Source organism: Rhinolophus hipposideros (assembly GCF_964194185.1).
Source record: "Rhinolophus hipposideros genome assembly, chromosome: 5".
Lineage (NCBI taxonomy): Eukaryota > Metazoa > Chordata > Mammalia > Chiroptera > Rhinolophidae > Rhinolophus > Rhinolophus hipposideros.
In genome coordinates, this window is record NC_138051.1 from 40,318,870 (window position 1) to 40,334,877 (window position 16,008).

A 16,008-nucleotide genomic window follows, 5' to 3' on the forward strand; every position below is an offset into this window, starting at 1 on the left:
GGGGGAGAGCAAAGAAAGCATGTGGAAATGAAATACAGAAGTGAGCTTATATTTAGGATGAATTCCTTGCCTACGAGAGCCAGGAGCTTCCAAATGAGAGGATCTGAGAGGTGACAGTCCCTCTCTCCTATCCTTTCCAACAGATCTTAGTGGCCGAGAGAGGTGTGTTCGTTCAGCCTCACCTGGTTATTTCTTCTTTCAGGGCAGCGGGGTCTGCAGGGTAAAACTTCACACGGAAACACATGGTGAATGGAGGCTGGGCTGTAGAGAAAAGGAGGAGCCCATCAGGGAAGACCCGCTCACCCGGAGATGACTAGGTCCCCCCCCCCGCCCCCCCCAGGATGCACAGGCCCTGACCCCTCAGGAGAAGATCCTCAGATGTTTAGGGCAACTTATACTCGGAACAGTGGAGAATTAGCAAGCCTTACTGTAACATAAGCAGGAGGTTTCATGCCCCCCTGCCCAGGGCCGGGAGTCCTTTCTTGGAGAATACTTACATCTCAATTGCTTCCCCACAGACTTTGTAAACTCCAACCAATGCTGAAACAGGGAGCACAGAACAAGGAAATCCTAATGAGAAGCAGTGTCAAATACAGCTAGTTTCATCCAATTTAAATAACCAGACAGATTGTAGCCCAGGGTGAAAGCAGCCCAGAAGCTTGTGGTATGTAGGCTTGGAGAGTAAAGAGTGATATGATTTTCTGAAATAAGCTCCGTGGGGAACCAGCTGTGAAGGGGAGAAGAGTTCCAGCTTCAGATGCCATTTCTGGGCTTCCCTGGCAAGGCCACTTTCCAAAGTAGGGTGCCAAAGTTCTGAGCCATGTTTCTGGCCTACCAGGAGGTATAAGGGCATGCACGTATGTGTGATGCGAATAAAGCCCCGCCTGGCTTGAGTAGGGAAACGCTGACTTTAATGGGATGTGTATGTTTATGCTATGTGCCAACTTTTCTTTTTTTTTTTTGGCAGGGGTATGGGGACAGAGGCTATGGGTAGCAGCTCTAGAAAGTACTGACAAGTTGAATTTCATAAGTGGTGAGAAGGCAGGGATGGCTGGTGTGTATTCCGTCTTTGTTTGAGTAACACAGATTGCCAACCCGTGTGAGGGAGACATGCTCAGGATTTCTTGGCATCCAGGGATGTTTAAACTCTGTCTTGTAAAACAACTAACCACAACCGACGTGTACGACAGTATCCTGTTCCCCTTGGATTTTCATAGAGGCTGGACATAGTAGCAGTACATTTTCCCCTCATGATACTTGTTTGGGGGAAGGAGGCAATGCGACCCTTTTATATCTGCTTCCAAGTTCTACATAGATGCTTTATAAAATGCAATGTTGATATTTGCTGCTTTTATGCTAATCAGGAACCATGACAATTTGCAGAGAGCTAGAACTACCGTTATTTGGAGTTTGGTTACCTGGGAGTAGCTTAAAACCATTAGTCATAAGCTCTATGAGGGCAGAAAACTGTTCTGTGTACTCTGTACGCTCATGCCCAGCACAGTGTTCAATGTGCAGCTATGGAATGGATGAAGGAACCGAGTCCACACCTCCCTCTTTTCTGGCTACTTCCATTTAGTGTAACATCTTGGCAGAGTTCTCGCTTTGGCCAGGAAAGCAGCCAGGGCCACGCAGACGGCATCCTGGCCTCCCCTGATTCCCAGCTCTCACCTTCTGGGCTGGGCCATGGGTCATGCAGTTAACGGACCCACTAAGAGCCAGTTCTCCCGTCAGCTCTACATGGATAATCTGGGCTGACATTCTGCTCTCTTGCTTCCTCTGATCTGAGTTCCCATGAGGCTGGCAACTCATTACAGCCACTCAGTGTGGTTAAGAGGTCCTTCTCACATTACATGGCCCACTGCGGCTCGCTTCACAGGGAAGCAAAGACAAGAGGTGAAATTGCATGGAAACAACTGGGGTTTCCAGGCTGTGCTGGTGAAGGTGGAGGAGACCTGTCTTTTCGGAACACACCAGAACTTTGTACAGAGAGGAGAACACAACAAGTATCTGGGACTCAGAAAGACCACCCCTAGACATTCTAGTGACAGATTAAAATAAACAAAGACAGCAACTAAGAGGAATGACTTGTGAGATCCGTTATCAGCAGAAGGCAGATGGAGCTGAGTGACAAAAAGACTATTCCTTTTGGCAAGAGCTGGAGAGAAGACTTTAGTTTGTACTAAAGTGAGAGCTGAAGAAAGAAGTGAGGCTGGAGGAGGTTAGGATGGGGGTGAGAAGGGAGTAGAAAGCTGTCCCGGCTTGTCCAAGAGACTTTAAGGGTCTGGTAGAGAAATCTTGAAGCGATCCCAAGAACACGGTGACGGCCAGGGTTCCCTTTTGCATCTGTTTGGCTCAGTCTGGGTCCCAGAATCACCAGCCAACTGTTAACAGGGTTTAGGGAGGAGGGGTCAGGAGAAGAGGAAAAGAAAGTTTGGAGAGGGGAACTTGCTCCTGTATTTAGGTGAATGGGCCAGTCTGGCACAATATTCAGACTCTACAGGCTTGAAAGGAGAGGCTGAGAGCAGGCTGAGGCCCTGGGCCTGAGCCAGGAACAGGGGAGAGGCGCAGAGAGGGCAGCTCCTCCAGGAAGGGCCAGGAGAATTCCCAGAGCCATGGAGACCGCTGCAGAGCAAGCAGTGCTGGGATGGATGTGAACACGGGGCTCGGACTGCCTGGTGCCCCAGGGGAGGAGGTTTATTTTAGGGCCTCGTACCCTGGAGGAACTGGGGAACTTACCTCCTGCATTCGACCCTGAATCAGTAGATCTGGGAATGCAATTCTTTACAGGTCCATTTCCTCACAAGTCTCAAGTACCCTCTCAAGCCTCCCTGCTCTCCTTAACCCCTTAATAAAGGCATAGAATCACATAGCTTTCGAGGCTCTCAGGTATGAATCCGACAAGGAACCTTAAAAACCACACAGGTCCTTAGTCAGACAGGTCTGAGCTGGAGACATGCTTTGCCATCTGCCATGGGAAAGTTACTTAGCCTGTCTGAGACTTTATGTACCCATCTGGAGAACGAATAATATCGTTGTGAATACTCATTTCATTGGTGGTGAGGATTAAATAACATAGGTGAAGCGTTTAGCTTAGAGCCTGGTGCAGCTCAGTGCCCAGTGCCCATTGGCTGAAAGATTTAGGTTTGTGCTTAGTGCAGAGCCCAGCACACAGCAGCCACTCCATAAATGCTTATTTCTCCGTTTTCCTATTTTCTTATTTTTCTCCGTCTCCTTCTGCTTTTAATCTTAATCACCTCAACATATTCTCTTATTCTCCTCAAGTGCATTCGGACCGAACTTAAAAATAATAAACAAGACACATTTTACCTTTTTTTCCCCTTTATACGCCGCTCTATTTAGGAGATGAAGAGACCTTGGGGTAACTGGCCTTCCTTCTTAAGGAGAAATAGTTCAGACCGAAAAATAAACAAATAAACAACAGAAAACCTCTTTGTAAAACTAGTTCATTATCATATAGTCAAATGGACAACTCTAGCATGTGAGGACATGTAGCTGCCCAGTGTCGTGGCACTTTTGGGGTCTTCTACTGTGGACCCGAGCTAAGGACAGTATTTATGTCAAGTCAGTGGAGCCTCCACAGGGGGAGGGGCTGACCTCGACACTACTTCCCAAATACTGATGATGCTCAAAATTCTGTTGAGCCAGGAGGAACAAAATATGTCAGCGAAGTGGGGCAGGGCTTGTCAAAGGAAAGGGATACGGTCCTTTTGATTCTTTCTTAAAGCTCATGTGTTTAGCATAAAACCCTCAATGGGATCTGGAGACACAGTGACTCAGAGCATTGAAAAACAGAACAGCACGTGACTCTGGTGAAGGGGTATCTATTCAGTTGTTCTCTGTGTCCCTGGGTACTGCTGGGAGGCTGCACACTCTGGGGCTCCCTTCAAGGCTCCCGAATGGTGACAAAGATGAAGCCCAAGTGTGGAGCTGTGAAGAAAATTAGTGGACCCATGAAAGGTGGTGCTCTGGGATTCATAATGATCATGTTTGTGGAGGGTGGTAGGCAAGAATGGGTAGTAGACAGGGTGTAGGGAAGGGAGACATAGAGGCCTGAATGCTTCCAAATACTTTCCCAGTTCAGTGGGGATGCCAGAGAGTACACCCCCACAGAGAGCAAAGGGCTGATGGTCAGAAGCTGTAGAAACTGCAGGTGTCTGCTAGCAGGCCAGCTGGGCAAGTAGAGGGGAGAAATACGGCACTACTGACCATTAACTCACTCACTCATTACTCCTTCAGCAAATACTTATTAAACAGCCATTATGTCCCAGACCCCATGCTAGTTCCCGGGGTAGTGATGAATGAGAGGTAGTATATGCCCTCCGGGGACTTAAAGTTTTGCACACAGACAATGACAGCATGGTGTAATAAGTGCTACAGCAGGGGGCGTACAGGGCAGATGGGGTATACACGCCCCCTTATTCAGAATGCGGGTTAGGGAAGACTTCTGGAAGAAGTAAAGTCTAAGCTAAGACCTTACGTGTGAGAAGGCGTTAGCCAGAAAAAAAGTGTCGAGAGTAGAGAAGTAAGGAGAGGGAGAAGAAATAGTCCAGTCAGGGGGAACTGTATAGGTGACAAGAGAGGAGGATGACATGTGTGGGTCACGGTACTGTCTGGCTGGGCCACAGCAGGGAGGTGACGCTGGAAAGATGGGCAGGGGCCGGGGGAGAATGGACTTGTTCCTATATCTGTCAGGAGTATCACAGCCCTTGCCAATGCCTTATATCTGTAGAGCCGCCCATATTGTGTAGGGCAGAAAAAGAATTGTATAATAGCTTTGCAAGGTGCCGAAAGGCCCACATCAATTCGGCTTTTTCCCCTCCCCAGACTGGGCTGGTGTGGCACTTCAGGTGAGGCCCTTTCTAACCTGACAATGTGGTTCAGCCCATTTACTAGAAAGGGTACTCAGCCTGCGACCTGGGCTCCAAGACCACAACACTAGTCCAGCCACTCTGCCTCCAACTGGGCAACTTTGGGCAAATCACTATAGCTCTCCAGGCTGCCATTTCAGCATCTGTAAAACGATGGGCACACTAGGTGAGCTCTACTAAGGTGTCTTCAGGTCTCATAATATGATTTGAAGAGATGACACCCAACTGCAATGTCTGGTTGGTCCCTGACTCTTTATATGAGTGACAGCTCAAAGCTTCAGGCTTATCGACCAACCCTCTCCTCCATTTGTGCTTTGAATATTGACTTACCCGCTGCTTATCTGGGTCTACAAAGCGGATCCCAAAATAGTCTTTCTCAAGTAGGTTCAGGTGGTGGCAAAGAAGGTCAAACAGGTACTGGCCTTTGGCATCTCTCTGCAAAGGAAAAAAGCTCCATTGAGAAATGAGAGGACTTCTTCAGTGGAACTTTGTTTGAAGAGTCATAAAAAATCATTTATAACAGTTGCATGAGGATATGCAAGGGGCACATGTCCCTAACTGTGTCTTCCATATTGTGATACATTAGATACATTCTCTGGAATTCTGAGGCTTTTAGCACCTGAAAGGGGTCCAAGAACCCTTCCTTCCTCAAAAATGTCAGAGAAGCCAGAGTAGAATTAAGTGAGCCCAGTTTCATCTCTGATGCACAAAGTTTTTCTAGGGAATGTCAGTTTGGGAATAGGGAATGTCCGTGTGGAATACACGAAGTCCAGCTGGCTGTGCTTCTAAAGGATATCTTGAATCTATTCACTGCTCTTCATCCCCATTAGCAATCCCGTAGGTCAAGCCACCGCCATCTCTCAACTGGACCACAGCCAGAACCTTCTAACAGGTTCTCTGCTTCTGCTCTCATCCTCTCTCCACATAGCAACCAGGATGACCACAATTTAGACATGTCTTTGGTGAATAATACAGGCACCTAGTAAGATGTTCAAACATACAAAAGGATATACTATGAAGTGTAAATCTCCCTTCTACCCTATTCACCCTGAGCCTCAGTTTCCTTCCCCGGAAGCAACCCCTTACCAGCTTCTTGTATATCCTTAATGAGGTATTTTACACATGGGCAAGCCTATAAGACATACATCTCCTCTTTTAAAAATTCACTGGCAGCGGGGCAGCCGGATGGCTCAGTTGGTTAGAGCGCGAGCTCTGAACAACAGGGTTGCTAGTTTGGTTCCCACATGGAATGGTGGGCCCCCTGCAACTAAGATTGAAAACGGCAAATGGAGCTGGAGCTGAGCTGCGCCCTCCACAACTAGATTGAAGGACAACGACTTGGGGCTGATGGGCCCTGGAGAAACACCCTGTTCCCCATATTCCCCAATTAAAAACAAACAAACAAAACAGAAAACAAGGCTTGAATTATAAAACAAAAACAAACACAAAAAACAACACTGGCGGCATATTTTGTACTGTATTCTGTTTCTTGGGATAGTTTCCGCCACTTAGGGTACCTGGCGAATCCTTCATATAGATAGATACGCTACCCAGTTTTTAACAGCTGCATACCACTGGAATGAACCTCAATTTATTTACCCAGCTTTATATTGATGGAATGTGTTTCTAATCTGCTATTACAAACAAGGCAGCAGTGAGCACACAGCGATCTTTAATTACATTACCACTCCTGCTTAACACTGTTAGTGGCTTCCTGGTGCTCTCAGAATAAAATCCAAACTCTGATCATGGCCTCCAAGGCCCTACACGACCTGGCTCCTGCCTCTTCGCTGAACTCATCCCAAATCATTCTCCTCACTACTGTCAGACTACAGCGTCTGTTCCTGAACGCTCCAAAGCTTTTCTGCCTCTGCATCTTTGTATTCCCTCTGCCTGGCTTCTCCCTCCATCCAGCTTCCCATGGCTACTCCTTCTGTCCTTGAGGGCTCAGCTCAAATGTCCTCTCTGCAGAAAGGTCCTCCCTGTAGAACAGCCCCTCCCAGTTACTTTCTATCTCATTTATCCTGTTTATTTCCTTCACAGCACTGACAGTAATCTGTAATTATCTTGTTTATTTGTTGTCTGCTCCCTTTCCAGGCTATAATATTCATGAGAGCAGGAGCCCTCCCCCAGAACTTAGCACAGGGCCTGGCATATGGCAGGTAGGTCCTCAATAATTATTTATTGAATAAATGACTGAATAATAACAAGTAGCGGTTAGCTAAAAAGTTTTGCAAAATGTGAGGAAATTAGACCATTTCTAAACTCATAACCTTCTCCTTCAGGGACCTGCCTGGGTATCTGGGATGAGCTGGGAGAATGACTTGCAAGAAACTATCAGAACATCTGGAGCTCTGCAAGACATTGATCTCTGGGCCTGTCCCCAGTGGTCTCCACAGCTGAGATAATCATCTCTGCTGGGTCTGTGTCTCATTCTGCAACCAAATCAAGATTGTCTCATAAGATCCAAAGTACCTCACCTGCACCAAGGCCCAAGGCCATCGGTTTACCTCTTCCCCTTCTGCTGGCTCACCCTATACAATTCAAGGGGAAACTAGGGGAGGATATCAAATCTCTCAGCAAATATCTTTCTCCCCCTCTCCTTCTTCTGCTTCTCCCCACCCCCTCCCAACTCCAGTTCAAGCCATTGTTTCTCAGTCTAGTTGTGTAGGACACAGCTCCCTGGCCCATACTGGTATTAGGAGCCATGCCTTCCCGCCGGCTGAGACAGTTGGTCGCTGCTTACAGCAGCTCATGACAGCTCTCGCTGGCTGCCAGCCACTCACGCTGACCACTGGCCGCTCCTGGTAGCACACAGTAGCCCGCAGCAGCCCAGCCCCAGGGAGAGCTGTTGTTCACAACCTTAGCTGTAGAGGGTGCAGCTCACTGGCCCACGTGGGAATCGAACCGGTGACCTCGGCATTAGGAACATGGCGCTCCAACCACCTGAGCCACCGGATGGGCCCCAGCAAATATCTTAAGAAGCTTATCCTTGGAGGACTGGGAGGATGAGTGAGTAGACAGCTCAACTGAGAAGGTGGTGCTGTGTGGGCACCCCCCCTTCTGCTGGTCCCCCACACTCCTCACAACATAATCCCAAGGCTGTGGCCCCATTCTCCCCCTCTTTGGTCTGCCACCAGAAAGAGCTACTTTCAGGACAGAGACTTGCTAGGAATAACACTGGGACTTCTGGGCAGTGGGCCGCGAATCAGGTCTTTCAAAGGACTCCATCGACGACTGTCTTTTGGGGCAGGGGCTGCCAACTATTTTCTTAGTGATGCCCCAGAATATGGGAAGAGCTTAAAGTCATTTTTAAGGTTCTTCTGGGTGCAGAAAACTATGTTTAACTCTATTCCAAGCAGTATGCCCTGTGCTATTACCCTTCTCGGAGCAACTGAAATGGAATATTAAGAGACAGTTGCATATTGTGAATATTTTTCTCCACAAATTTTACTTTGTACCAAGCTGGCTGCTATACTGAGATCAGCGGGGGTGAGTTCTAATGCCTAAGTTCACTTCATACATACAACAACTGTATTAGCAGGAGCCTGGGGTCGCCCTGGGGGAAAGGTGCTTCTGTGATAGAAATCACGCGGGCTTTTCCTAAGAATCATGCCTTCCATAAAAACAACTCATTCTCAAAGGCTGGCAGCTCAAATACACTTATAGGGCTCTTAGCTGGCAAGAACCTTAAATTCAGTAGCTCCCACCTGAGTTCTCCCACTTCATAGGAAGAAAAAGGAAGCATAGCTTTTCTCTTCAAGTATTTATGAAAAAACACATAGCTCATTACACATTCCCTGTATCAATAAAAAAGGATCTTTTCTTGTTACTTCTAAACATCTGGTGAAACTGCTGCTCCCCACCATGAAGTCCTGGTTCCCTCAGGTTCCCATTTACCAGTGGTAGATGCATGATTCTGAGCTAAAAGGCTCTTGTGTAGACTAATGAAGAGAAGCATCTTCCTTTGCTATTTCTCCAAGGCTGGAGGGTGGGAGGTGAGGGGATCAGGGAGAGAGGTTAGGACAGAGCTTGTCCTTATGGCAGAATTCCATGAAATTTAAACTAAAGGCAGAATCAACTAAGAGCACTGCTGTGGTACCTTTCACAGAGAGTGGCAACCTGTCCCTCTCTTGGAGAGCTCACATCTGTGGCTGGTGGAGTGACCTGAAGCAGCCTTCAGCGGGGGTCACATTCAGCTGAATCATCATGGTAGGCTCCCTACGAGAAGCTGTCGGCAGGGGCAAGAGTTTAGGAATTTTAAACTTCCTGGCCTAGTGGGTCCCCTTGCACTTCCAGATGCCAGTAGTGTCCTAGTATTTCCTCTCCATGGTCTCCCTGCCCTAAGTCTGGGGCTTTCTGGAATATTCTGTGGCGGGCAGTCTTCTCTTTTGGCTGGATGGCAAAGTCCAGTGAGTTCTATCTTCTTTTCCTTTTGCCTGCAGTTGCCCTCACACTATGGCTAACCCATGTATTATGTGTTAAATGTTTGCCATTGATTATACTGAAGAAACAGGCACTTAGGGTGACAGGTGCTTCCTCTTTAGTCACAAAGTCAGGGCTCCCGGCCTGAGGATGTTTATCTTCAGGGCAAGTGAGCCGAGGCAGAGCACCCAAATCCAGCTACACGTCTGAGGTTATCCTCTTCCCAAAGTCATTGTTGGGTCAAAATAACTTACTAAGCACTCATTAAAAATAAACTGTATTTTATGAACCACAGTAGTACCCACACATATTTGAAAATAATAGTGCATGTAAGTGTAATCCATTCTCTCTCTCTACATGGTGCACAGAATGATTCGGGAGCCCCTTAGATAAGTCATTCTGCAGCTTTGAGGATGGGAGAAGTCATGTTCCTGCCCCTCCCTGGAGCGCCTCGTTCTCATTCTCTATGGTTTGTCTGTTCTTCAGGGACAGGACTGGGGCAGCAAGCAATACGCAGGCGTGGACCAGTGACCTAAACTAGTCAAAGTTAATTGCATTTTTCTGCTTCATTGTCAGTACCCTTGTACAAGAGAACAGTTTTATTCAAATCCATCATGGTGTCAATCCCAGGGACTCTGGCGGGTGCATCCCGATCAGAGGGGCTAACATTTGGAAAGCTCCTCACTCGTTAGGCCTCACCTTATTCCATCCGGCTTACCTGTGAGGCAGGCCGATTTTAAGAGCAAACTACGCGAGTCCTGAAGAGGGCAAGAGTGAGTCCAACTTTCTCAGCTCCTGGGCCACATGCTGTTAAAGGGGATCTGGCCACAGTTTCATGGGCCCTGAGAAAGCAGAGGTGAGATGCAGGGCAGGAGACAGCGGGCACCTGCAGTCCAAAGGCACAAGAATCCAGGGATGGAATAAGGCCATGGCAGGATGGGGTGCCTAGAGGAGAGGGCAGGAGCCAAACAAGTTATCCGCAGAGGCCTGACAGGGAAGAAGTGGGCAACGGGGGTGAGATGGCTTCTCAGCCAGCCTCTCTATTCTAGCTTAATTTTCCATTTAAAGTGTTTGTAGGCCAAACACTTCTTTGCTTGCCTCGTCAGTGTCCTCTCAGGGCATGTGTGTGCCGATGTCTGCCAGGTTCAGGAGCAGATGCTGTGGAAAAGCACTTTAATGTCACAGAGGAACAGCCACATTAGCTCATCTTCTCAGGGCCATGGCATGAGTAAGCCGAACTGAAAGTGTGAATCAATCACTGGGGTGCAGTCCTGCCTCTGTGTTCACATGCAACACCCAGCCTAGCTTTCCTAGGCAGAGGAAGATAAGGGGCACAAATGCTAACAGCAGGGCTCCAGATTTCTTAACCTCAGCACATTTTCTTTGAAGGAAGGAAACCCCTGCCGAGCTCCTGGCCCAGGATCCCACTTTTCTTGCTTAGTCCTAAACCAACAAAATCTGTCCAGGAACTGCTGAGGCTGCAGCTCAAAAGCAGCCAGCTCATTCTGGGAGAAGACGGGGAAGTTCATTCCAGGGTACAATGCAGCCATACTGTCTTTTATAGCAGGTCCCCCCAAATGCAGCAAGGCCATAGCTGAGCCCTGCCCAGGCGTGCCCTCTGTTTCCTACCCTCAGAGGAGATGGACTCTAGAACTCACAGTAAGGCTGGGAAGGATGGGCCCCATACGGGCACTTGGAATCTAGGCTGTAGCACCACGTGGGGGAGCTGCTGTGGGGCCAGGTGGCCGTGTGGGGACGGGAGGAGAGACCCGGCCCCAGTGGAAGGAAGTCACAGTTCAGAGGATGAGAGGTACAGTGCTAATCCACTCTCCTGCAGCCATTGGCCTCACCTAATCCTTAATAAACACAGCAACTTCTTGTACAAATACTTGGCATTACATGTAAATTGAGGGAGTCGGGGTGATTTATATGATGCAAATAGATATCTGCAGGTTCAGATGCCAGGCGTGGTGCCTCAGGGAGCCCTGCTGGCAGTCCTTGCTCAGGTCAGGGAACTGGCTGAGCTCATCACCACATGGTATGGCGTATGGCATGCAGAAGACATGCACGTGGGGCAGGGAAACACATCCAGTCTGGAACATGGAGGTCACTGTGCGCAAATAAATGTCATGGGAGGGAGGACTAAGTGTTCTGTCAGCACAGATGGTCCAACCCAGACTCAACAAGGGCAATTAGGACCCTCTGGAACAGAACCTTCAAACCTGCTGTTTGTACAGCATGTAAGAGCAGGAACGAGAGGGGTAGACTTATTATCGATGATGAGGCTTCAATAGCCATCATTCCCATGTGGATTCCTTTTACCTGGTAAAGTGTCTGGGAAGAGAAAAAGCCTGAGCTGGGCCTGAAGAAAAGCAAACTTGTCTCTATTTTCCATGATGAGGCCACTTTTACAGTAAGGCGACTCTTAGAAGCATCACTGTTTCTTGCTATTGATTGATATATTTTGGTTGTATTTTTCCAGCCAGTGCTAAATATCTCTGGACTAGTCATGTCACAGATGCAGAATTACTGAAAACTCAGCCAGGCTTGTTAGGAAAAAACTCATTACTTTGTATTTGTGAGAAATGCATTTTCATTCTCTCTCTCTCTCTCACAAACACACACACACACACACACTCACACACTCATACAATGTTGCTTCAGATAACTTATGAAGTCCAGAATTTGGGGGGTAAATTGACTTCCTCTGGCCCCCAACTCATTTTACTGCCTTTTTTCCCCCTAAGGGCAAATGGACATGTTATTTGGCAAATCTGGGAATTTCTGGGATTGTAATGAATGGCCTCAGTCATGTGAAATATGGCAAGCTCTGTAACCTCACTGTTTCTCAAAACCCTGTGGCTATCCCCCCAATTTCTCTTGCTCTCACCAGAAAGCTGTTCACTGGCCAGTACCAACAAATGTGATAGATCCTGAGCTGGATATAAATGAAAGAGGCCAGCATTTTTGAGCCCTCTCAACTATCCTGTTAGGTCACTCATGTCCCCTAAAAGCTGAGGTGGAGGCAAAGAGAGCAGAGAGGGGAGGGCTCTGGGAAGGTGGAGGCACTGGGCGTGAGCACTAGGATCGGAGTTAAGGTGCTGCTCTGCCGTGTCTTAGCTTGTGACACCAGACCTGAGCAGACACAGATTCAAGTGACAGACTATGATTGTCTGAGCTTCCATTTTCTAATCTATAAAACAAGACTAATACTATATCTTTCAAAGAATTATTGTGAGGCTCAAAATAAAAGACATAAGATACATAAAAACCCTGTGCATTTTTTTTCTACCTACTTCCTCTGCCTCCTGTGACCTCTTCCTTTAGGCTGAATGAACTTGAACATGACAAGACCTTAGCAATGAGACTACGTACTCATGGAACAAAAGCTAGTCCTCTGGGGATGAGAATACTCAGGTGGATCCTGGTACACGTCCACCTGTGCTGTATGCTCAAGCTTAGGAGGATGGCCATCATTTTGAAAATCTGCCCTACTGGGCTCTCAAAGAACAGACTGACATATTCTCCATACCTCAAGGCTATTTTCCATAGACTCGGTTGGAAGAAGAGTAGGAAATATCAAATATATGCCATGAACCCAAACCCCTCAGAGGCTTGGCAGCTTTTACTCAGCACTGCAGAGACAGAGACAGAGCTTCTTACGTGACACTCTTGACATGCTCCTAACACTTGGGAAGGAGGAGTTGAGTGAGGTGGAGTTCCAACAGTTCCAACAGACACTATACGGTCCCTTTTAATGCCTCATCTTTAATGAGAAAAAGAAAAAAGCATTTGGCAAAATGTATTACATTAACTTAATCCAAAGCCTCGATCTCTTTCAAAAAAACCTAACTGGTTCTCTCTGGAGTTAAAGCAATGTGAGCTAACTGTAGTCTCAAATTCCTCTCCCTGGAATCTTCAGACAACTGCCCATCCTGTTGGCAGATAAAGGGAAAGGGACAGACAAGTAGAGCCTGTGGCTCTCTGATCAGAGTCCCATGTTCCCCAGAGCTCACCCAGTCACTCACAGCTATTGTATCCCTGGCAGGACCAGACAGACAGGCCATTTGTACTGCTTCTCCTCAGGACAGCCAGGGCCTCCCTTGAGAAGTCTGTCATCACAGCAGATAGAACTTGGAAGTGAGGTTCCAGGGCTTGACTCTTGGCCTATGGCCCCACTGACGACACAAAGCCATATTTATAAATGCCTCTCTTCCTAGTATAAGCGGAAAACACCTCAACGGAACAACAAAACTTAAGAGTCCCAGGAGAGGAGTGATACAGCTGGGGCCAGGAGCCAAACAGATGGTGCAGAGATGGTATACTGTACAAATGCTGAAGACAAATCCCAAATCTCCCAATAGTGGTTGTCCCAGTGGTAGAGGGGGAGGCAAGGTAGGAAGCAGATGGCTAGCTCACTTGAAAGTACAGTTTTCTTAATAAACAACAAATTCAGAACCATACCATGCTCTGGACTCTCAAACTTGAACCTGCATCAGAAGCATCTGGAAGGTTGCTCAAACCCAGAATGCTGGGCGCCTCTCCTAGAGTTTTTGGTTCAGTGGGTCTGGGGTGGGGCCTGGTAACTCGCATTTCTAACAAGTTCCAAGGTGATGCTGATGGTCTGGAGATCAACAGACTAGATCAACCCTTCTCCGGCACCTGTTGGTCACTATCAGCTCTCGCAGCAAAAATGCTGGGATGAGGGGTAGGAAAAATGGGTATTTAAACTCCATTACAATTCAGCTGTCAGCATAATTTTCACTTTTATTCACTCTCATGTTTTCACGTACCAAGAGTGCCAACTTTGGAGGATTAGGCTTGTAAGTTAAATACCACAGAGCAACTCTGTTCCTTCCTGCCAGGTTTTCAAATTCTGCCCTTGGTAACTGTGGGCAGCTGCCCAGTTCTGGCTGGAAAGTTCAAGTCCCCAATTACCATTTACTTACTTACTTTCTTTTTTTATTATTTGCTTCATGTGTACAAAACAATGTAATAGTCAGACATGAAATCTTATCATTTGCAACGATATGGATGGACCTAGAGGACCATTTGCTTTCAATGGCTAAGTAGCTCAAAAACTCACTGCACTGTTGCCATGAATTAGATTATCAGAAACTAAAGCTGGCAGTTATCATCAAACCTAATTCAGAGAAAGCTCTCTTCTCACCTCAGTTCTGCTGTCAGTGGCAGGCAGTCTGTTCCAGAACATTTCCTGACCTCCAGGGACTCTTATCTAGGAGGTGGGTTGGGAGCTGCCCTAAACTTCTGCCTCCTACTGCCTTCTCCCTGTAGCTGTGTTCTTTAAGCTTCTCGGTCAGTTTTGTCTTGGCTGTCATGACCAACCTTCTCCTTTCTCTCTCTTCCTGGGAGAGGACCCAGCTATCCGCCCATGAGGGAGTGGAAAATGAATAAATGGTATGTGCCCCAACGATGTCATTCCAGGGAGACAAGTCTCAGCTTTGAGCAGGACGTTTGGGGCAGGAGGGAAATGATGGGAGTAAGAAAAGGCAAATTCTGACCGCAATCTCTTGGGCAAGTCTTTTCCCTCTCTGAGCCTCAGGTTCCCTCTATATAAATGATCTTACGTCCCCTGATGTGCCCAAAGTCACTGATTCTGTTATTAGTTGACCAGGGTAATCACACTCCAGGTCTATCTTTCTCAATGACAAAAAGGAGATTTTTTTGAAAAAGGGTAATTAGGTAGCTTTACAAGGTAGATGTTTATTAAGACATTTATCGCTAGTTTAATTAATTTAAAAAACTCAGCCACCATTGCTCAAAATAAATAGAAAGAGTAACTAAACACTTCATTCAGTTCTAGAAACTGCCTCTAGCAGACCGGAGACAGTGAAGACCATTATGTGAAACTGTTAGCCTGCTATGAATTTGGTCATTTTACATTCCACTGGGAGTGATGGAAAAACCGTGTTCGGTCTCCAGTGCATGCCTCCAGTAAGTGAGGATTGTTCAGGATCTTCTCAGAATGGATCCTGAGACGCTACCTCCCCCTGTCCTCCCCAGGCCTATGATTTCCTAGGCTCCTGAATTTCTATATGGGAGGGCCTTAGGGGTGACCGTCTGGCTGGGGTGGGCAATGAAGTTTATTTGCCTGGCCCTGTATAGAAGATTAAGAATTCAACTGTCCAATAAAGATGGGACAGGGAATGACAGACGGGAAGGGGCTGATAAAGTGTCCCTTCACTTCTTCCTGCACTATCCTAAACTTGTTTTGGAGGTAGGGCCTGTGAACCTGGGCTGAGGTAAAAGCTAAAAGTGAGTGCCCCTGGGTCCCTGAACTTGTTAGTTTCCTCAGGGTTCTCCTGGATGTAACACTTCAGTGTCTGAGCAGCAACAGGCTTGGTCTATTAATAATCATGGGCTTGAAAATGTATTACCTAATGCACACTAGGGATGGGGCAGGGATGACCGGATCCCCAGGGCATCAGGCAAAACCATGGTCTAGGCCTTGTAGTGTGGTGGAGAGAGCAGAGGAGCAAGAGTTCTGGAAGTGTGTCAATGCTGCTCCAGCAGTTCTTCGGCCTGAAGAGTAGGGGTGAGGGCGCGAGAGGCCAGAGCCCTGAGACCAGCAGTGCCCCTGAGGCCTCTGGCACATTCCTGCCATCTCTGTGCCTTTGCATGGCAAGGCCACCAACACTGAGACCAAGAGTCCCTTGAGGGCTGCCAGCAA

General features: G+C 47.5%; 1 protein-coding gene and 1 long non-coding RNA gene across 7 annotated transcripts in view; one reads left to right on the top strand and one right to left on the bottom strand.

Moving 5' to 3' along the window:
- Positions 1–9,610, top strand: part of LOC308498069 — a 28,838-nt gene extending 19,228 nt beyond the window's left edge. Inside the window, exons 2-3 of the long non-coding RNA XR_013993407.1 lie at positions 6,990–7,054; positions 7,178–9,610. This is a non-coding gene — a long non-coding RNA (uncharacterized lncRNA). The remainder of the gene's footprint in view (positions 1–6,989; positions 7,055–7,177) is intronic.
- Positions 1–16,008, bottom strand: part of FRMD5 (FERM domain containing 5) — a 279,150-nt gene that overhangs the window by 37,239 nt on the left and 225,903 nt on the right. For 5 of the 6 annotated variants that reach the window (XM_081049366.1, XM_081049363.1, XM_081049365.1 and 2 more), the window contains exons 2-4: positions 5,223–5,327; positions 498–540; positions 183–261 (exon numbers count right to left, since the gene is read on the bottom strand). In XM_081049366.1, coding sequence (XP_080905492.1) covers positions 183–261; positions 498–540; positions 5,223–5,327 — 227 coding nt within the window. Of the gene's footprint in view, positions 1–182; positions 262–497; positions 541–5,222; positions 5,328–8,994; positions 9,124–16,008 lie in introns of those variants that run through there. The other variant, XM_081049367.1, reaches the window with a different exon arrangement.